We start from the raw sequence: 22,884 nt of genomic DNA, 5'->3' as shown, positions 1-22,884 counted from the left end.
AAACTCATATCTTCATGATCGTGAATCTTCTAATCCATGAAGACAGTATACAACTCCGTATATTAAGATCTTTCCAATTTTTTTCTTAGTAATATTATGTATTTTCTGAATATAATTTGTTAGTTTTATACTTAGGTAATTGATGGGTTTTTGGATGATACTGTGAAGGCATTTAAAATTTTATTCTTCAAGTGTAAGACTTAAAAGCTTTTAACTCGTCTTTCCTCTCCTAGGCATCTGCAAGCACCAATGCAGAGCAGGCAGGGACTGTGGGCAAGGAGAACTGTGGTCACATCTGCTCCCCCATTATTCAAATAGGTAAGTCTTTTTTTAAATTTCAATTTACTTATTTTTAACTAGAGGCCCGGTGCACAAAAATTTGTGCCCTTGGCTGTCCTTCAGCCGGCCTATGTCCTATTGCAGTGTGTGACCCCTAGGAGGATGTCCACCCCAGTGGGAACCCTCACCCCATGGAGGTTTGCCCAGCCTGGGTGAGGGGCTGATGGCTGTTTTCGGGCTGGCTACACTCTCTTTAGGGTGGGGGGGTCCCCACTGGGGTGCCTGGCCAGTCTGGGTGAGGGGCTGAGGGCTGTTTTCAGGCACCCTGGAGACATAAGCTCCCAGCCTCCCTTTTTTTTCTTTCCTTTTTTTTATTCTGGGATTTATTTACCTTCTATAATTGAAACTTTGTTGCCTTTAGCAGAGGCCTGTGGAAAGTTTGGTTTCCTCCATTTCCAGGGGCAACGCACTCCTGCTCTCTCCAGCTCTGTGGCCACAGCTGGCAGAAAGCAGGGATCTGGGGTTTATTTACCTTCTATAATTGAAATTTTGTTCCTTTTGAGTGGAGCTCAGAGCTGTCGGCAGGCTGGCTTCCTCCATCACTGGAGCAAGCAAGCCTCCTGCTCACTCTAGCTCTGTGGCTGCCGGCCGCCATCTTGGTTGGGTTATTTGCATATAGTTGCTCTGATTGGCTGGTGGGCATGGCTTAAGGTGCAGTGAAAGTACAGTGAATTAGCATGTTTGTCTTTTATTAGTATAGGTTTTTACAATTACACTTTACTTAAGTATTATTGTACATTGGGTTCAAGTGCACAGCATAGTGCTTGGACAATCATATACTTTACAAAGTGTTTCTGCTGATATTTTCAGAACCCAGCTGTCACCATACCCCTCACTCATGCTCTCACCCACCTGTTGTCTATGTCCACTGGTTAGGCCTATATGCTTGCATATAAGTCCTTTGGTTCATCTCTCCCCCTTACCCCTCACTCCCCTACCTTTCCTCTGAGGTTTGTTGGTCTGTTTGATACTTCCCTGTCTCTGGATCTGTTTTGGGGGGGGAGGGGGGTAATGTGGGGATAAGGACACATATGTAATAACTTAATCAATAAAACTTTTTTTAAATAATTAATAAAGAAATTAAATGTTACAGCAAAAATATAAACTAAAATAAAAAAGTTTTTAAAAAAAGACATTCTCCAGTATGCCATAACATGGGTGAATCTTAAGGACATCATGTTAAGTGAAATAAGCCAGTCTCAAAAAGACAAGTATTGTGTGGTTCCACTTATATGAAGTACTGAGAGTAGTCAAATCATAGAGACAGAAAGTATAAAGGTGGTTGCCAGGAGCTGGTGGGGAGGAGAGAATGGGGAGTTATTGTTTAATAGGTATAGGGTTTCAGATTTATAAGATGAAAAGAGTTATGGGGATGGGTCGTGGTGATGGCTACACAACAATATGAGTGAGTTTAATACCACTGAACTATAGGCTTAAATATGAATATGATGGGCCCAGTGTAAACGGGAGCAAGTGTAACGGGTGCAGCCTTTTTGGAGGACAATTTGGCAATATCTTCCAACTCTACAGGAAACATATCCGTTGAATTTCCATGTTTAGGCATCTATTCAGGGGAAAATACTGACATACATAAACAAAGAAGCATATACAAAGTATATCATGCATATAACAGCAAATTGTTAATGATACAGAGACCACCAAAAAGTTCAGCAATTGAAATATTCTTAAATAAATTATGAATCAGTTATATAATAGAATATTAGATAGCAGTTGTTTTAAAAGGGGGGATACTAACATGGAATCTCTCCAGGACATAATGTTAAGCACAGCCAGCGTGGCTCAGTGGTTGAGCATCAACCTATGAACCAGGATATCACCCTTCGATTCCCGGACAGGGCACATGCCCAAGTTGTGGGCTCAATCCCAAGTAAGGGGCATGCATGAGGCTGCTGATCCATGATTCTCTCTCATCATTGATGTATCAGTCTATCTCTCCCTCTCCCTTCCTCAGGCAATAAAAAATATATTAAAAAAAGACATAATGTTAAGTGAATAAAGCAAAACAATACATACAGTAAAAGTTCATTTCTGCAGCAAAGATACATATTTGCATATATATATGTGTGTATGCAAATTATAGGAAAGGACTTAGAAAAATACATACAAAACACATGAGAAAATTTTTTTAAAAAATGATGTTAATTAAGTGATAGTAGTTGTGTCTAAGTCACTTTTAGGGAGGGATTAGGGAGTCCTCCCCTTACCAAGAGTGCTCTGTAGGGTTCTCCTGCAAGTTCTTTGGGGCTGTGCACCTTGGCCCCACACACTCACCAAGGCCATGCTACTCAGCAGTCTGGCATCTGGCCAGACACCTCGGATTTGCATTTGGGCTTCTCTTTGTTGTGCTCTTTGTTGTGCTCTGTGCTGCCTTGGGCAGTTGTTCTCCACCCTGTACTAAGCTGCCATGTCTTCTTCAGGTACTCTGGTCCCTTCTTCAGACAGAGGGGTCCTGGGTGCTGTAACCTTTGAACATCCAAAGAGTCTGAGATACTGGGTGTGAGCTAACTACCTGGGATGGCTGGTCTGAGCCCTCCTCTCTTGGCTCACTTAGTGTTCCTGTGATCTTAGAGTACCTCATCCTGGCCTCCCCATAGGTGCTCATGAGGTGCTTGTCCCAGATCTGACTCCCAAGGACAAAGCAGGCTTCTCTTCATTCCTATAGTCATTGGCGTTTTACCTCTATACCCCTTTTTCGGATATTCTGTAATTGGGATAAGGAAGAGAGTGGGCTTCTTACTCAGGCCCCTATGCAACTGTTAACAGTATTTTCCTGTAGTTCAACTCATTGTAGCTCACCCACACAGGCTTCTCTCTACGGACCTCTCAGTATGGAGCAGGGTAGGCTCAGAGACCACCAGTCATCAGGGGTGGACCCTGTCTCTTCATCACCAAGGGCCCTGCCAGCTTGTGATCTTTGAACATCCATCTCCTCAGATGAGAGACCTTACTACCTACCTTTGTGATGAAGGGGAGGTCCTCATTCCACCCCTACTTGGGGATCTCAGCCCTGGATGGCTCCAAAGCACAACCCGTTCACCATCTGTCCCAGAAGCACATTGAATCCTCCTGGAAGGGAACCTCCAGGAGGCACCAGGTGGAATAACACCTACCTGCATAGTTTAAGCTCTCACTCTGAAATTCTAAGTTATACACAGAAAATTATTTTCTTTGGCCATTTTTTTCTAATGACACCAGGAAAACAGTGCCAAGTTGTGATGTAGCAATGAACTCTCCTGTTTGGATTTGCATCTATAAGAAAACATACCCTAACTAGAGAGTAACCAGTTATGAAATAGAACAAACTAACTAGATCATGTTGTACATTTCCTGTTCTACTGCCCCACCCCACACTCCTCTCTGGTGTCACTGAGGGTATAAATTGGGGCTGGGATCAGTGTGTGCATTCACATCAAAGGCCAACATGAGGACAGGCACAGTCTTTGTTTTAGTGGCTTTTGTCATCTTGGGGATGGAGATGGCCTTCGCTCAGAGAGGTGGTCATGGAGGTAAGGGTGCTGAGGGGGTCCTTCCTGAGAGCAGAGGAGGCTCAGAGCCCAGCTTCTTCCCTGGGATGGTGGGGCACAGGAACAGGCTGCAGAGTGGAGATTTGGCATTGATCAGACCCACTTTCTTTAACCTTTAGGAGTGATCACCCTGCGTTTCCCATTCTTCTTCTTCTTTTTTTTAATCCTCATCCCAGGACATGCTTTTTGACGAGAGAGAGAGAGAGAGAGAGAAGAAGAGAAAATTGATTGGTTGCGTACAATACGTGCCCCAAGTGGGGATTCAACCTGGAAACTTTCAATATATGGGGCGATGCTCCAACCAACTGAGCCACACCAGCCAGGGCCCCATTCTTCTTATCAGATCAGGTGGGGCCTTATTAAAAGTTGGGGCTCTCTCTGCATGTGCCTGGGATGTAGGGCTCCAACACAGAGTAGCTCCGGGATGAACATGGGGTACGTGTGAGGTGGAAAGACGGATGTCTGGGATCAGAGATGTTTTTAATATCTTACTCTAGCCGTAACCGGTTTGGCTCAGTGGATAGAGCGTCGGTCTGTGGACTGAAGGGTCCCGGGTTCGATTCCGGTCAAGGGCATGTACCTTGGTTGCGGGCACATCTCCAGTGGGGAGTGTGCAGGAGGCAGCTGATCGGTGTTTCTCTCTCATCGATGTTTCTAACTCTGTATCTCTCTCCCTTCCTCTCTGTAAAAAATCAATAAAATATATTTTAAAAAAAATATATCTTACTCTAACGTGGAAAGAAGAGGCTTATGACAGAGCAGGTTTCTTGTCTGCGGAACTGGGCAGCCTTTGTAGCAGGGAGAACATTCTCCTAAGGGCCTGACTGTGACTATGGGGGCTTCAGTGTGAGGGTTGAGCTGCCGAGGCTGAGGGAGGGTCCAGGAGTACAAAGGAAAAAATGAAAGAGGTGGCAGTCCTGCTAGCAGTGAGCCCGTTGACCTCTAACAGCAGTTTTTATACCTGGTTAGTGACTATTCCAGACTCCACAAACACCATTGTATCTTTCAGGGAAAAACAGACCTGGACTCTGCCCCAAGGTGACCAAAGAAACCGGTGGGGTTTGTGCTGAAAGCTGCACAGGAGATGACTCATGTCCCAGGGGAATGAAATGCTGCTTCAATGGATGTGGCCATGAATGCCAACATGCTATCCATGTGGTGAGTCTAAATCAGTCAAGAGCTGACAAGGGTGTTAACAACTCCCCAGTGGACTTTCCTGGGGCCGATGTATGTTCACATGTCCACTGCACATAGAAGTCTGGGTAACTCCGAGAGAAAGAGGCTGGAAGTGAATGGCAGAAGGACACCTGGCTGCATTATCTAAGACCCTCTCCTCAAAGAGAAGCCCTATCCCTGTCTCTGTCCCCGATGGGCTCTCAGTTGAGACAAGTAACCATGATCCTAGATTCACAGGTCATTACTGACCCAGGCTTTGTCACCCCTCTTCCCCTTCCCCACCAAGGGGGCTTCACTCTTCCTAGAAAATGGGTGATCCTGGGAGGCAGAGGGAAAGCAAAAAGAACCCCAATTAGGGAGTATCTCCTGTGTCAGTCAGGCATTGTGCTGAAGGTGAGATGAAAAGGTAAACACAGCTAGTTCATGGAGACAGAACTATGTAAATAATTACAACCCAGGGTGACCGTGGTTTTGTACAGATTTCTACTAAGGTTGTGGAAGCACAGGGAAGAGTTATTGGGTTCTTGGTGGGTGGATCAGTGGGGGTTGGGAAGGTTGTCAGAGAGTAGAGAACATTTAAGGGAGACTTTAAAGGAGGCATACAGTTTGCCACAGTAAGGAAGGACAGTCCAGATGATGGAGAAATGTGGGTCCTACACTGGAGATGGTAAAGTGATTGAGATTGTGGTCATTAGAATTTGCACCATCTCAGTAGAGGATCATCCAAGCCAGGGTCCAGAAAGGAATGAGCTGCCTTGCCAAAGAGTTTGGCAGACTGCTGGAGGTTTCTGAGCAGATGAAATGTCATGATCAAATTTGTATTTTAAAAGGGTGGTGTTGATGACCATGTGGAGGAAGAATGGGGGGTGTAAGCCTGCCTGGAGACCAGCCCCAGAAGATTGCTCATGAATGCATCCATCCAGTGCTTGGCATAACTTTTTCCACACACCATTCCTGGCAAGTGTCTATCCCTTGACGTGCAGTCCCAGAAGATAAAGAGCTAAAATGGTGGATTGGCCGATTCTAAAGAGCTTGTGTCCAAAATAAATTTTATCTGTGGCATTATTTAGACTGTGTCACTCTTTCCATTTAGACATTCTTTCTAGTGGACCCTCTGTGGATGAACAGAACGGACTGTGTGCCCTGTACTGAGCCCATGAATGCAAGGCACTCAGGATAGATCAGAGAGCAACTCTGGCCCTCAGGATAGATCAGAGAGCAACTCTGGCCCTTGGGATGTGGGGCTTTGAGTGACGTGGGCTGGGAAGTGGTTAGGTGTTAGGGTAAGTTGGGACTTAGACTCTGTTGGTGGGGTCTTTGATTCAGAGTTTTTCTGAGGCAGAGGATAAGCCTGGTCTCCCAAAGAAGCCCTGACAAAAGCGATGGTCTGGGCTGACCCTACAAGCTCCATCTCCCATCGCTCCCTGTTCACTTTTCCACCTCGATTGCCCCACGTAGCCTTCTACCATGGTCGACCATGCCTGCTTGTCCCTGCCGTCTAGCACATCTTATAACCCCAATGGCCCATGGCTTCACCAGCCTGTGCATTGGAATGAGGGCATATTAGCTTTGATACCTTCTTTTACTGGCTGGTCATCCACACCCCAAATCCCACCCTGCTTCTGTCTCTCTTGGTCATTACTGGGGGTTCATGAGCACACCCATAACATGTTCTCAAACAATTTCAACTATCTTCCATTCTGTATAAAGATTCTCTCTTTTACCATGTCCAGCATGGCTAGAGAGCGAACCATAAATCTTGAGTAGGGGCAGCTGGGGATTGAGAAAATGAAAGAAAGAGACAGACACAGAGACAGAAAGGAAAACCTGGGGCCGGGTGAGACAGCTGGCCCTCTGATGGAGAGACAGTGACCCAGAACTGGCGCAGCATGTTTATTTTATACAGTATGATACCAGGAAGTTTTCCTAAAGTTTAAGATAAAGGAAATTATGTGAAATCATGGTTAAAGATCAAGCTGTAATTCTTCATTCTTGTGGCTTCTTTATAAAGGTCACTTCTGGCTGGACCTGGATAATTGTGTTCGTTCTTGGCGCCTGGCTGAACTTAGATAATGAAACCCACCCCTGGCGCCAGAGCTAAAGGTCAGGCTGACAACACACCTGCCTCTGGCACAGTATGTTTCCACGGCACTGCTCTGCCAGACGCCACTGGATTCAGATGACTATCAGCTCAGGGGCCTTTCCCAGGTGCTCTCTACAATTCTGAATGCCAAGGTATGACCTTCTCCTGCAAAGATACTTGAGGATGGCATCCTACAATGTCCACTTAGGTTTCTGACCTTTAGTTAGTCCTGACGTTTATACAGGCTCTGTAGGCATGCAGACTTGTCAGTCTCTGTGGTCACCCAGATTTTGGTGCCATAGGTTAGAGAAGGATAATTAACACTCACCATTCACAGGCCCTTTCACATGTAGTATCTCACTTTACACTCACCACAGCTCTATAATATCACCTCAGTAGCAGAATTGTTTATAAATTTTACAGATTAAGAGACAGAGTGTCCAAGTAGCTAAATGACTTGCCCAACTTTACACTCCTTTTTTTAAAAAAAAAAAATTGTTTTTATTGGTTTCAGAAAGAAGAGTAGAGAGGGAGAGAGAGATAGAAACATCAATGATGAGAGAGAACCATTGATTGGCTGCCTCCCACATGCCCCCCACTGGGGACTGAGCCCACAACCTGGGCATGTGCCCCTACTGGAATCACACCATGACCTCCTGGTTCATAGATCAATGCTCAACCAGTGAGCAAAACTAGCCAAGCCCAACACTCTTAGTGAGTAGAGGAGCCAGTCTTCTCCTCCATGTCTGTTTGGCTTTTAGGTAAATGCTCCATGCCCTGTACCATGCTGACCTTCTCTCCTAAAGAGGGAAGATATTCACTGGCAGGGCTCTCCTGGTCAGGTGTTACAGTCTCAATAGAAAGACACGTATGGATTATCTATGTTTCATATTTAACACCAGGACAGGGAGGGTGGAGCAGAAGGGCATTGACTGGGTCTTTTCTCTTTCCACACCGTCATCTGCAATGGGCTTTATAAGCTTTAAAGGAAAGTTTGCTCAGAACCCTTTAGGATTCCCCTGCCCACCCATATTTTTAAAAATGAATAATTATATATTTTCGGTAGGCATTTTTCAATCAGTCAAAGCTCTTCATCACCTCTGGGCTGGCTGCCTCTCCCATGTACAGCCTATGTGGCCTCTTGACCACCCATCATAAAACTGACTTTACCCCTGAACCCACCTAAAAGTACTAGCAATTTATGAGGTCAATATTTAGCCCAAAGGACCTCCAATTTGTGGCATTTCAGAAACTGGGACAAATGAAGCATAATTGGAAGGGTTTCTTCCTGCAGCCCCAGAATTTGGATCCAGGTCCCCTGGTGAAACATCAAGTACTCCACATTCTAAAGAGAAGCCAAGCCCTAGCTGGTTTGGCTCAGGAGATAGAGCATCGGTCTGTGAACTGGAGGATCCTGGGTTCATTCCAGTCAAAGGCATGTACCTGGGCTGGAGGCTCGGTCCCCAATGAGGGGCATGCAGGAGGCAGCTGGTCAATGACTCTCTCATAATTAATGTTTCTACCTCCCTCTTCCTTCCTTTCTGAAATCAATAAAATTATTCTTAAAATTTCTTTATTGATTAAGTTATTACATATGTATCCTTACCCCCACATTACCCCCTATTCCCCCAATCATGCCCTCACCCCCCTGTTGTCTGTGTCCATTGGTTAGGCCTATATGCTTGCATATAAGTCCTTTGGTTGATCTCTCCCCCTCCCCCCCCCACCCTCCCCTACCTTCCCTCTGAGGTTTGATGATCTGATCGATGCTTCTCTGTCTCTGGATCTGTTTCTGTTTATCAGTTTATGTTGTTCATTATATTCCACAAATGAGTGAGATCATGTGATATTTATCTTTCTCTGACTGGCTTATTTCACTTAGCATAATGCTCTCTCAACTGTCACCGCAGGGCCTTATTCAGAGGCTGCAAACTGGTCCTGCCATTCCTAATCAGCCCAGTCATCCTTGGCTCCCATTAAGACATTTTATGGGCCCTAACCGGTTTGTCTCAGTGGATAGAACATTGGCCTGCAGACTGAAAGGTCCCAGGTTCGATTCCAGTCAAGGGCATGTACCTTGGCTGTGGGCACATCCCCAGTAGGAGGTGTGCAGGAGGCAGCTGATTGATGTTTCTAACTTTCTATTCCTCCCCCTTCCTCTCTGTAAAAAATCAATAAAATATATATATTTTTTTAAAAGACATTTTATGGGACACAGTGTTCATGGACAAAAGTTATCCATGCCTCCCACCCATCCCCACTGCCATTGGGAAGGAAAGGGGGCGTATTTCCCCCCCCAAAATGAAGTGTGCTTCAGAAAATCACTCATCTAGATGAGGAGTGCCTATAAGAAGGGAGTGTGTGAAAGCTTACCCCCCAACTGATTGGTTACTGCAGCCCCACCCCCCTCCTGATGACAGACATCCTGGAAGAGTTTAACATCGGGAGTTTGGGTTGTCAGAAATAAAGATAGACAAGATAAGGTGGAAGTCTATGCTAGGAAAATTACAAATATCAAATGGGCAAAGATACCACACCTGCCTAGGTACCCAGCAGTGGAGAGAACCAGGCCAAACCAGAAGGAGACTAAGGTCACCTCCTTACCACTTGCAGCTGACTTAGGACCGCCCCTGCCTGCTCTTTTACCACCTCTCTCTGCCATCAATCTCAGAAGCTCGAGGGCACAGAACATAGAGAGGAGACAGGGAAGAATGGACTGTACCCTCACTAGCTAGCACCTAGTTCCTAGGTTGTAATTTCCATAAGGATATATTCCTCATTCCTAGCCTGTGCTCAGCCCAGAGAAGACATTTGGTAATTGTGTTAAAAAATGAATTTGTGGCCGTAACCGGTTTGGCTCAGTGGATAGAGCATCGGCCTGCGGACTGAAAGGTCCCAGGTTCGATTTGGTCAAGGGCATGTACCTTGGTTGCGGGCACATCTCCAGTGGGGAGTGTGCAGGAGGCAGCTAATCGATGTTTCTCTCTCATTGATGTTTCTAACTCTCTATCCCTCTCCCTTCCTCTCTGTAAAAAATCAATAAAATATATTTTTAAAAAATAAAATAAAAATAAAAAATGAATTTGTGAATGAAAGTGCTGGGGTCCTGCCCCAGCGGTCCAGGGGTTCCCAAAGGTGTGGACGGAGTCGGCGAAGAATGTTTTACACAGAGACAGCATTCAGAACTCTCTAGCCTTCCTTAGTCTCCGTGGATCTTCCCTGTGCCGGGCTGAGGCCACAGAGAGAGATCCCCAGACAAGCTGAGCCTTTATTTTACAGTGAGAGGTAAACAAGGTAGTGGTTTCCATAGTTACACAGTTCTTGTGAGTTTCACTTGTTTTTGTTCTTGTTGCACTTCCCTCAGCCCCTTAGCTTCCCAGGTAAGATCTAGGGAGCGTCATAAGGTCAAGCCTAATTATGCTTAAGAGGACTGTGCCCTCTAAGCTGGGAATTGTTTGTGACTTTGCCCACAGGTCAGTCCGAGGCTTAACCCTATATCAGCTCCCCACATGAAAGTACATAATAAAAGTTAGTGCCCACCTTCCCCCTCCCCCACCCCTTTCTCAGTCACTCATGTCTTTCCTGGTTTAGGAGTTTTATTTGTCAATCAGAGGAGGATGTCCTGTTGGCTCAGAGACTTGCTTAGGTAACAACGTGGCATGACCCAGGGTGCACACGGTGTGTTCTGAAGAACTATCAGTCTGGGCAGGGCTTAGGCTCCCACAGTCCTTAGTCCCACCCTTAGCCTTGCATTTCAGCTCAGTGGGCAGAAGGGAATACTTTTCAGCTGTTCTCACTCAGCTCTGCTGCTGCATTTATACCACAGACTTCCAACAGCACCATGAAGTTGGTGGGCTTCCTCCTCCTTGTGACCATCATCACCCTCAGCGCAGAGGTACAGGAGCTTCAGGCTTCGGTGGTACCCTTGAAACTCTTGGGTGAGTCCAGGCCAAATGCAGCCCTGTTTTCTTGAATGAGGGAGCCAGAAAGTTGGACATCATGGCCCAGTGTGTGCGGGTTGGGGGGGGGGGGGCGCGGAATAAGAGAAGGATAAATATTCTAGTCAAGGAGTCGTTGCAGGGACCCACTTTGACTGCAGAATCTCTCTTCTTCTGCCTGCACTTTCTTCTCCTCCTTTCCCTGGTCACCCCTCCACCTGGACTCTCCTCCCTTCCTCCTCCTCTACCCCCTCATCAGCCACCTTTCACCTCCCCAGCATCTCTCTCTCCCTCTCTCTCTCTCTCTCTCTCTCTCTCTCTCTACCAGTTTCTTCGTCTCTTGCTACAAATAAATTGGATTGTCTAGAGAAAGTATGTTCTTAATTATGTTGAACACTAATCACCTCAGTCTCTTCCTTTCACCATCGACATTCTCAAAGAAGTCATCTTAATTCTCCACCCATACTTCATCCCTTAACCCCTTGAAGCCTGACTATCGTCTCCATTGCTGCCCCCATCCCTGCTGAAACTTCTCTCCTGGATCCTGTTGACAAATCTCTTTACTCTCTTCAGGAGCCAAAGTCTTTAGCCTCTGCAGCATCTGGCAATTTTTGCCCCCTCCACCAACTCGCAAACTGTACTTCTTTCTGCTCCCTAAGGACTATTAGATCCCACTCTTGCCCCTCTCTTTTCTTTGCTCTACTTCCCCTCCATGCAACTGTTTGCCAATTATCGCCCGTTCTTTGAAATTGTCTCTTGCATATGTTCCTTCCTTTCCACCCCCCATTGCCACGCTATATTTCCAGCCCTGATTACCCCATGCTTGAGCCTGATCCATAGCTTCTCAGCAGCTCTTCCTGCCCCCCTCTTCCTCCTGGAGTTTAATTGCTTGTTGAATCCTGGTTCGTTCTGTGCTGTGACACTAGAATCACCTTCACAAGCAAACAGCAATCATGTTTCCCTCTTGGCTTGCCCAAATGAAATCCAAACTCCTCAGGTACTCAAGACCCATCCTCTGTAACTTTGTCCCCTGCCTACTTTTCCTGCTTAACTTCCAGCAGTTTTCTAATACTTATCCACCTTCCGTTTGCCATTCCTCCTGTATTCCTTGTGTTTCAGGGTGAAGAGGGAGGCAGATGAGGCACCTAGGACACAACATTTAAGAAGCTACTCATTCTCAGAGTTGTGCAAATGCCTCCTTAAATATTGTGCCCACGGCACCTTACCTGCCTGTTCCATTTTCCCATGTGGACTTTTGCTAGTAACTATTTTCTCTTCTCACAACACTCTACCGCCCCTCCCAATTCTGCTTTTAAAAATCCCTCACCTTTTTCTGATTAATTGGAAATAAATGTCTTCTCTCTTCGGAGCCCCTTTCGTCCTTTGGATATACTTTTCTCAGGACAGTTATCACAAGGTGCTCTGTCGTTAGTGCTTTAAACATGTCTTATTTTCATTGTTAGACTGTAGGCTGCAGGTAATGACCATATCTTACATCTTTGTATTTCCTGAGTGACTTACCTCTATGATTTGTACATAGTAAGAAATCAGATATAATGAGTGTTCAAACTTCCATAAGCAGGGACAAGAAGTTTTTAACCCTCTCACCATAAATCAACAAAAGCTAATAGAAACATGGGAGGATAGTACTGATTTGCTCTGAAATCTGCAAGTGCGTTGTAGACACCCCACCAGATCCCCTTCTTACACATCTTTAAAGTAGTCCTTGTTTTATTGGGATTATGTGAATGTATAATTTTTAACTAAAATATATAAGATGTTGCCCAGCCAGTGTTGCTCAGTGGTTGAGCATCAACCTATGAACCAGGAGGTCCCCGTTCGATTCCTGGTCAGGACACATGCCGGGGTTGTATGCTCAATCCCCTGGGGGGCGGGGGGGGGGGGGCGGGGTTGCAGGAGGCAGCTGATTGATGATTCTCTCTCATCATTGATGTTTTTATCTCTCTCTTCCTTTCTCTGAAATCAATAACATATTTTTAAAAACTTAAAAATAAAATAGATAAGATATTAATGAATGTTATTCTGAAAGTAATCATTTAAATTACATTATGTATTAAACTAAAAGAAAAAAAAGATGTAACTGGCTCCTTAAACAAGGGCTGTCCTCTCTAGGCCCTGTACCTAAAGCATAATGCATTCAGCTGGTCTCGTCTAATGTAGGCACCTGCGTTGAGCTCTGCAGCGGTGACTGGGACTGTGACCTAGGGGAGCACTGCGTCAGCAATGGGTGTGGCCACATCTGCGCTGCAGACTAAGGACAGGTAAAAACATCAGGCCCTTTCTTTCTGCCTTCAAACCTTGTCCAAGCCAGGCAGGCTGTACACTTGGCCCTGATGGGACTTTTCAGAAATGGACGTGACAGAAGCCTGTCTCTCTGTGGTCTCTCCCCTTCACCAATACTCCTCTCCCCCCCCCCCCCCAAAGAAGCATCTATCATAGAATAGTGGTTTCCAATTTAAAATAATTTAATTACCCAGTATATTCTGGAAAGAAATCTATTTGATCAAAGAAGAGATAAAAATCACCCATAATCCCAGAATGGCACCTGCTTAACACTTTGATGAATACTTTAGACACATACAATTATATAATGTTTATGTAAAAATAAGATAATCTTTTGCTTTCTTGATTATTTCACTTAGAAATAGCTAGTGAACAACTCTTCATGTCAACACCAATGCTTTTCTATACCATCAACTTTAATAGCCTTATAGAAGTCCATCATACATGCTCATATATTTAGCAACCTCCATTAATACAAATTTAATATATTTCTTATTTTTATATTATTAATATGGCTGTAATGAATAGTAAATTAGTGTACCTGCCCTTATTCATTTTTGTTGAGATAAATTCTAAGTATAATTAATGACCAAAGAATATGCTCATTTTAAGCTTTTAATGTGCAGTTCCATATTAACCTATGAAAACCCCCTTCCTCTAAAAATATTTCAGAGTCCTCATAGGATAGTGTTTTTCATTTTTTAATTTTCAGTAGCCATTAAATAAAAACAAATCATAATTAAAAGTTACTGTGATTCAGTTTTTATTACAAATTAAGTTGAATTGGTCCTTTAGGACAGAGCTGAATAAGCTGAAACTTCTTTTGATCCTCTCCCTCCCTAGCCTTCCCTGCTAGCAGATGTGGCAAACCTCTGCCTTGCTCTTTCTTATTTTACCCCCTTCTTCTTCTTTTTAAAAAAATTTTCCCCTTCCTCCCTTTCACTATTTCCCCTTGGAAAAAAATTTTAATTAAGTTGTATTAAATACAACAGAATCAACATATAATTTAAAAATAACCCATTTGGGTTCATAATCTATTATTTGTCCAATCCGCCTACAATCCTTGGGATGTTTTTTGCCTTGCTGGCTCTCACCTGTATAAGTATATTTGGGTCCCCAAAACAGCAGATCTAACACATAATATTTTGTCCATTTTTCAGATGAAGACTTATCTCAACGGTCATCCTTCTCTGATAATTGATCACCTCTCCCTAGAATTCCTATCTTCAAACATGTGGCTGTTTGGAGCTCCTTGTACAGGAAGACAGATGAAAATGGGGGCCTGTGGATGAAGATTATAAGGGATGTGGTGGAGAAGGAAAAAAAATCTGTTCCTCTTAATAAATCAGCATTGTAAAAAAAAGTACCCACACTACCTGACTTATTTGGGCAGGGGTGATGAGGAGAAGGAGAAAGAGAAGGTGGGGCTGGATGACATTTGTTGAACACTTGTTATACAACAAGGACTGTATTATATTCTCCACAAGCACTGTCCAATTTATCCTTACAACAGCCTTGTGGCTATGCTTATTATCATTACCATTTTATATATAAGGATACTGAGGCTTGGAGAAATTAAGTAATTTGTTCAAAGTCATATGTATCAGGGTCTTAACTATAATCCCATGCAACCTAAGATGAGCCATGTCAAACCCAAATCCTTTTCACAGTCTCTTTTATGCCACTTCCACTGTGATGATAAACAGGCCTCCCATCCTTCTAGCCCAGTATGTTGGACATCTCTTAGGCACTGCTACAAAGACTCTTCCCCTTACATTCCTATTGTAATCATTGCTACAGTAATCAGTTTATCTCAGTCATCTATCAGTTTAGCATAAAATAATTTGTCGAGCCTTGCCTTGCATTTGTACTCTAGTACGCCACACCTCTAACTTTTGCCTCGGGGCTTCTTTGACTATATAATCAGAGCTTCCTGCAGGAACCATCACATACTGATGCTTGCTCAACTCAGAAGCACTGGAGAATTCATGCTTGATGGGGCAACATTTGGCAATAAAGGTCAAAGACTTACAGTTATGTGGTTACCCCTTCCATTCCTGGGAGCGGGGAGGGTTCTGAGAGCATTCTGAATGCTCTCCTCTCCCTCCCTAGCCTTCCCTGCTAGCAGATGTGGCAAACCTCTGCCTTGCTCTTTCTTATTTTACCCCCTTCTTCTTCCTTTTAAAAAAATTTTTTAAAGGCTTCTCAGAAAGTAATGAGGATTGGGGAATTCACTCACCCCTTGCAATGGCCAACTCAATAGCATGTATTTGTATTGATTCTTCTTTCTTCCATGTTTATTCCTGAATAATTCACTCACATACTAACCTTAACTGAGGCTCTGCTTTTTGAGAACTCAAACTAAAACATCAGTGACTACCTATCAATTCCAGATCTTCTCTGAGCAAATGCTTAAATATCACAAATACATATACATACATACGTGCACATCCCAAAATAATAATAGCAAGCAAAGTGAAATCTAAATTCAAATAAAAAATAAATATTTCTCCCCAAAGAAGCCCAAAATCTTCAGAGAATTAGCTCTTCCAAGAACATACTCCCAATTTTCATTGCTGAACAGAAGTGCTCTATTCTCAGGATAAAACATGTACATTCAGGTGACTTCCAGGTTTCCCCCAAGAGCCATGGGTGAGAATTTGCTTTATATCTGCATAACTCGAAGGTTTTCCCAGTCTACCCAAATGTAAATTCCAAGGCTTCACCCTCTGGGTGACTGAACACTGTTCACAGCTTTTTAAATGGCTCTTCTCTTTTCCAGCATTTTGCGTTTACGGTTTCAGGAAACCTTGGGGTGTCCGATCTCACCAGGTCACCCTTGGGCGGGTTATATTTTACATGGTTCCGTTTGAGCTCCTGAATTACTTGTGGGGTGAGATGTCTCAAAATCCACAGGGGGAGTCCCCACCAGCCGCAAGGAATACGGGGGAACGTAACCTTATTCGGGGCGGTTTTGTGCCTGGGAAAAAGCCAGGGGCTGTGATAGATGTCCGCAGAGGAATGGAGCAGAACCAGCAGTTTCTGCCACTGCCATCCCCAGTGGCCCCCTCCAGCTCCAGCCCGAATCGGAGGCGCTGGTACTCAACAGGAACGTCATCCCTGCTCAGGAGCAAACTTTCTGGGAGAACAAACACAGTCTCCACCTTTCGGTCAGGGCCCAGGGAGAGGTGAGCGGGGGAAAGTCTCCGAGCTAAATAGGGCAGGTGTTCAGCTCCAGTCTCGGGATCTGTTCCCCCAAGCCCCGGAACCCTAAGGCTTCGGGTTCTGCTCTGAATAAGGCGTAGCCGGAAGTGGAGCGCGGGGCCCGGGATGCCCCGGAAGTACTTCCCCACGTTCTATGTCGGAAACATGGCGACCGTGCAAGTGGCCTGCTCCCCTTTGGGCGGGCCGCCGCGAGAGGCGCCGCGGGAGCTGCCCCGAGAGCAGGGCGCTGGCTTCCGCCGCCTGTCGGCCCGGCTGCGCGCCCTGCGCCCGGATGACAGCAGCGCCGCCCGCACCGAGATCCACCTGCTCCTGGACCAGCTCATCTCCGAGAACTACGGCGCGGGCGGCGGCGTGGCCCCGGAGGTAGGCGGGGTGCCGGCGGGGCGGACTCCGGGCGTCTGCGGCCCCGGCCCCACCCCTCGGGGACCCTAGGCCGCAGCTCCCGGCTGCCTCTCCGGGCTCTTCTTACCCCCCAGCCCCTCCCACTTCGCATTCCTTGATTCCAGGCTGGTGCCCCTTCCGAGCATGGCCCGTGGCCTTCCCTCTGCCTGGGGGACCCGGCAGGGCTGGCCACACTTGCATCTTCCAAGCCCGACTGGGTGACTTCTGCTCTGATCCCGACGCAGGTGTCATCCCTGCTTTCCCCTTCCCGCTCCGCTCCCTGCGTCCAGAATACTCTGTATATAAAATTCCCTGCTGCTAGTTATTTATTGAGTGCACGGTGCAGGGGCCACGCCCTGTGCTTTTCCGTGTGCGGTTCCAGGGACTTGAGAGCGTGGGTATTATTGAGTCTCTTTTACTGGTAAAAACACGGAGGCTCATGAAGATCCAGTGTCATTGCTGGCCAAGGCAGAGCTGGGATTGGAACCTCCGTCTGTCACAGGTCCCTGCCTTTTCCGGTCCTTCACGCCAGCTCTGCCTCCCCCTGCCACCCCTTTGGAAGTACTTTGAGTGATGTTATTCACACGTCAGGCCTTGGGTACCCTTCACTGCATTCCCCGAACACTGACCCAACACACTGGTGCTCACAGGCACCTCGGACTTGACAGTTCCCAACAGTGAGTCCACATACCAGCCCCTACACACACACACACACACACACAAGCACATGCACAGTCTGCCAAGTCACACAGGTGCAAACCGGTTCTTCCCCTTTCCTTCCTTCTGGAGCCTATCCAACCTGGATTCTTTACAATCTATCTCCTCATATTCCTTTGTCCATCCCATACCAAATGCCAATGCCTAGGCCCTCGGGCCAGGGGACTCTTCCTGGACCACCCCACTTGTCTCCTCTAACTTATCGCCTGCCTCCATCCAGCCCTTCTACAAACCATTCTTTGCTTCGCTGACCGAGTGATCTTTTCTTTGGTGGAAGAAAATCTGGAGAAGTAGAACTGTTGATTTGGGAAGATCTTCAATATGTATTAGTAAATGCTCAAGGCAAATTACAGAACAGTTCATACCGTATGAGACCAGTAGAGGGCGGGGAGATTTAAGAGTGTATGTACATTTATAGATACAAAGAGTTCACAACAAAGAGTTCCTGTTACTAGGGAGCAGAGTGGAATTAAGGGGGTAGCTGGGGACTTCTGTTTTATTTGTATGATTGGATATTTTTGTACCAAAAATAGGTGCCTTTCCAGTTTCCTGTTCTGTAACTCCTCTTCCTGTGCCCTGTGTGCAGTCTTTTACAACTTACTGTTCTGCAAGCACCTGTTGGTATTTCACTCCCATGAGTATTTCCAAGTCTTCGAACTTCATTCCCTTTGCTTCCAATGTCTTTCAAGCCTTGTCTGTCTACAGGTTTGTACTCACCCTTCAAATCATTCCACATTCTGCTGAAAACTCACTTCCACAAGGCCTCCCTAATTACCATTATCCCAGAGTTTGTACTTCATTCTTTCAGCGCTTAGGTCACTTTAAGTATTTGTATTTCATCCCCCTCATTAGATGGTGAGCTTTTTAGGGCTCATAAATATGTTTGTTTATGTTTGGAGCACAAAGACCTGGCACATAGTAGATGCTCAGAGCCTTTTTATTCAATAAACATCAATGAATGAATGGTGCAATTTTTGTTTTTTTTAGAATTCCCTAATTTTACATTAAATTCATGCAAGCGTCGTTTCTGATTTTCCCAGTGGCAATGAAAATCTGGTTTGCTGCCCAACTGGCATGGCTCAGAGGTTGAGCATCAACCTATCAACCAGGAGGTCACAGTTCGATTCCTGGTCAGGGCACATGTCCAGGTTGTGAGCTCAATCCCCATTGGGGGGCATGCAGGAGGCAGCCCAATGATTCTCTCTCATCATTGATATTTCTCTCTCCCCCCTTTCCTCCATCCCTCCCTCATTCCTACCTCTCCTTTTCTCTCTGAAATCAATAAAAAAAATTTTTTTTAAAAATCTGGTTTGCTACTTTTTGGTATTGTTTACTCCAGTGTGTGCTTTTATATTATGGAAGCCTTTCTTTGGTTATTAATTATACTGCCTCTACTTATATAAGACTCTGGAATCTTTAACCTGACAAAAACCATATTAATTATTTCCAGCACATCCTATTTTTGTGCTGTCATTTCCTACTTTCTGCCTCAATTTTGAGTGTAAAACATTCACTTTTATTTTGCCTTTTGCAGAGGGGGGTTCTTCACGTGACTGTATCACCTTTCATTGTCTTTGTTTTTGTTTTTGGTAGGATGTCAGTACTCTTCTTGTCCAAGCTTGCCGACTGGTGCCACTTAATCAGAATCATCTTGTCAGCAAAGTGTCTCAGCTTACCCACCATTTACTTAACACATTACAGGTAATCATTCATGAAACTTTAGAATTCAGATTGTGCGCTTTGAGAATAAGTACCTTTGAAACACTGCATCTGTGTTTGGTATGATAGGCTGGTCTTTTGAGAAGCTAGCAGCGGTTCTCAACCTGTGGGTCGCGACCATCGGAAAACACATATAGCATATCAGATATTTACATTACAATTCATAACAGTAGCAAAATTACAGTTATGAAGTAGCAACGAAAATAATTTTATGGTTGGGGGTCACCACAACATGAGGAACTGTATTACAGGGTCGTGGCATTAGGAAGGTTGAGAACCACTGAAAGAGAAAGGAAATGCCTGCTAAGAATGATATTAAACAAATATAACTGATTTTTTAAAAAAAATTCTGTACAATTCTAGAAGTTTCTCCAGATATGCTGTACAATTCTAGACATTTCTAAAGAAACCAATTTCACTCAGGCCCCCAGGTCTTAAAATTTTTCATGAAGGTGTATTTGACTAAGATATATCTAATAATAAATTGGAATAGTCCTCTATACCTCTCCTATCAATATTTTTTTTCCTCTTTCCAAAAACTGCCATTTTTGTGGTCTACTTTTGGTATTTTTTAAACATGAGAAGTAGCTTAGAGGTAAGAGGATGCTAGATAAAAACACCCTTTTTTATATCAAAATCTATACTATAGCTTCCTTCTCTCTAGAACTGTTTCCAATTTGCTAAACAAATTTATTATTTTTTTATGAATGGTTAAAATATTAAAGCTATTACTATAAGATACTACATAGTATATGAATGTAGGAATGTAGTTCACACAAAACTTATTAATTTAGGTTGCTGTTGGCTTCAAGAAACAGAAAAGCCAACCCAGGGTAGCTAAACAGTTTTTTTTTAATTATCCCCCAAGGGAGGCAGCTCTAGGGGTACTTAAAAATAAGAGGATTACTGGTATCTTTCAATTTTGCCACCTGCAGTATATGGGTTATCCTTAGCCAGCGTCTCTCACAGTCATAAGAAGACTGATGACTGCTTCAATTCCAGGCATCAATGCAAAATAAAGAACACCCAGCAGAAGCAAAAGAAGTGTTTATTTGATGTCTTTTTTTAAAAATATATTTTATTGATTTTTTTACAGAGAGGAAGGGAGAGGGATAGAGAGAAACATCGATGAGAGAGAAACATCCATCAGCTGCCTCCTGCACATCCCCCACTCGGGATATGCCCGAAACCAAGGTACATGCCCTTGACTGGAATCGAACCTGGGACCCTTTAGTCCCTAGGCTGACGCTCTATCCACTGAGCCAAACCAGTCAGGGTATTATGTCTTTTTTTTTTTAAGAATGAGGAAATTTGGCCCACATGTGCTCCAGTAGACCTTGATATTTGGCTGGGGAGATGTAGGTCATATGAAAACCTCTCTGCAGCAGTTTGATCAGGGAATGGCATGACCATAAGTGGCTTAAATCGGGAGTTTCAACCTTGACTGCCCATTAGAATCATCTGGAGGGCTTAAGCTCCCTAGATCAGCGGTCGCCAACCTTTCGGACCTCACAGACCACCAGTGGTCCTCGGATCACTGGTTGGCGACCGCTGCCCTAGATGATTACAATGTGAAGTTGAAACCTAACATCAGTTTCTCGCCTTCAGCACTATTGATTTTGGATTGGATAATTCTGTCCTGTGCATTATAGAATGTTTAGCAGAATCCTTGGCCTCTACCCACTAGATGTGTGTAGCATCCCTCCAGTTGTGACAAATCATAAATGTATACAAACATTGCCAAATGTTCCCTAGTGGACAAAATTGACCCTGGTAGAGAGCCACTGTCTTAGATTAATTAGGCTTTATCCTCAGGTCTCATGTAGAAGAAGTGGGCACCCAAACAAAATCTTAAAAAGGGGAAGTAAATGGTGGTAGGCTACCAACAGTGTCTGCTGCATGTGACTTCATAAATGGAATAAGGCTGTTTTCAAGTTTAGAGTTTTTCAGGTTGATGTGATAGCTTCTGAATGTTTACTGTTCTTAGGTATATCATCTTTGTCACGCTGGCAGTTGGAATCATTCTAATCACCTATGGCCTCTACAGCCCTTAATCAACTCTCTAGCATGTGATGAGTTTATCTCAGTTGTCTGTGAGTTGGTATTTGGATTAGCCTACTTTGTCCCAACAAGATTATAAACAACTGGAGGACAGGGTTATGGAGACCTTTTAGCTATTTAGTAAACATTTATTCACAATGGTTTTTGTTGAGCATTTACTTAGTATGTATAAGGCAAGTTAGTTGCATGAAGAAATTTCAATGGATTGAGCCTTACATATCTGTATATTTACAGCTGCCAGTGTCTGGTTAGTTCAAGGAAAAGTTACAAGGACTTTGCCAGATTCTACTTTGAGTAGAGGGAGTAAAGGGGAAGAAATAAACAAGACTGAGGCGAAGAGAAGGCCCTGTATTGATCAAACTTTCAAGGCCTATCGAGCTGATCTTTTTGACACAAAAAAGATGGACACACCACACTCCCTTTCTTACATAGTTTAATTCAGATGAGCATATGTGTCTGAACCAGATTAAAAAAAATTTTGAAGTAGATCATATGTATTTTTTTCTCTATCTATAGGTGATAGTTGATGAGCAAAACCTGGATTTTCTGTTGGCATATACAATTTCTGCAATTCAACAGTGCAGCTCCTGGACACATGTGAAAATTCTTCAAGCCCTGGCAGCTCTGGTTTACGGCAATGGCTCAAGATGTCAAAAGGTAATTTAAACTGTGTTCTGTTTGTTTTTATTTTTGTTTTTTGAAGGGTTATGAGCACAGGTCCTGAACCAACAGGCCTTTTTTCAGGTTTCTGTCCTGCCATTAATTAGATGTGTCTTAGCAACCCTTACTCGACCACTCCGAGGCTCATTTCCTCTTGTGTAAATAGTTCCTCGGGGATGAAGTGCGAATACTTGTAAAGTGCTTGGCACTTGGTAAATGTTAACCGTTATTATTTATTATCATTACGTAGCCAAGACTAAATACTTCAGCAACTACCTAGGCTGGGAGTGATGATTCTTACTGATGTCTTTGGGCATATCTTTGCATCCCCATCGAAAAGATTTATCTAGCAGCTAGTCTCTTGGTATTTAACTGCCCTTTAATTTAAAAAATGAAATCTGTCTAAAGAGTAATATTTCTCAGAAGCTGTTCTTTGACCAACACTGGCTGCCGTTTTGTTTTAGTATCTCCCAGACTTATTAGGCAAGAGTGGACTCTTGATGAAGTTGAGTGACTTGGCTCAGTCTGACCCTGAAGTTAGGAGAGCTGCAGTGCATTGTATGGCAAACTTATGTCTCAGGTACGTGGATCCCATCAGACTTCCCAGTTGTAATAACATAGGGCCTCTTGTGGGCTCCTTGTAGGTGGTTCAATCTGTCTGAAGCCAGAGCCAACTTAGAAAATCAACCTATTTTGCATTTCTCATGTTCTTTGCTCTCATATTGTTTGTAAAGAA

At 44.3% G+C, this 22,884-nt stretch overlaps 1 protein-coding gene and 2 long non-coding RNA genes across 3 annotated transcripts in view; all 3 read left to right on the top strand.

The window, feature by feature from the left end:
• Positions 1-3,781: 3,781 nt before the first annotated feature.
• On the top strand, positions 3,782-6,115 carry LOC138994506 (uncharacterized). Its single transcript, XR_011468446.1, has 3 exons — positions 3,782-3,866; positions 4,894-5,042; positions 5,891-6,115. It is a non-coding gene; the product is annotated as an uncharacterized lncRNA (long non-coding RNA).
• A 4,759-nt stretch (positions 6,116-10,874) lies between these two features.
• On the top strand, positions 10,875-14,729 carry LOC138994386 (uncharacterized). The gene is made up of 3 exons (XR_011468427.1): positions 10,875-11,081; positions 13,263-13,363; positions 14,546-14,729. It is a non-coding gene; the product is annotated as an uncharacterized lncRNA (long non-coding RNA).
• A 1,986-nt stretch (positions 14,730-16,715) lies between these two features.
• The window catches only part of HEATR6 (HEAT repeat containing 6), a 28,613-nt gene continuing 22,444 nt past the window's right edge, over positions 16,716-22,884 (top strand). Inside the window, exons 1-4 of the mRNA XM_070393153.1 lie at positions 16,716-16,973; positions 19,302-19,409; positions 22,005-22,145; positions 22,613-22,728. Coding sequence (XP_070249254.1) covers positions 16,716-16,973; positions 19,302-19,409; positions 22,005-22,145; positions 22,613-22,728 — 623 coding nt within the window. The remainder of the gene's footprint in view (positions 16,974-19,301; positions 19,410-22,004; positions 22,146-22,612; positions 22,729-22,884) is intronic.

This window comes from Myotis yumanensis, unplaced genomic scaffold (assembly GCF_028538775.1).
Source record: "Myotis yumanensis isolate MYYU_CA2020_CCGP unplaced genomic scaffold, mMyoYum1.0.hap1 SCAF_16, whole genome shotgun sequence".
NCBI lineage: Eukaryota > Metazoa > Chordata > Mammalia > Chiroptera > Vespertilionidae > Myotis > Myotis yumanensis.
Note: the sequence above shows the minus strand (reverse complement) of the source record. Positions and strands in the feature narration are given on the sequence as shown.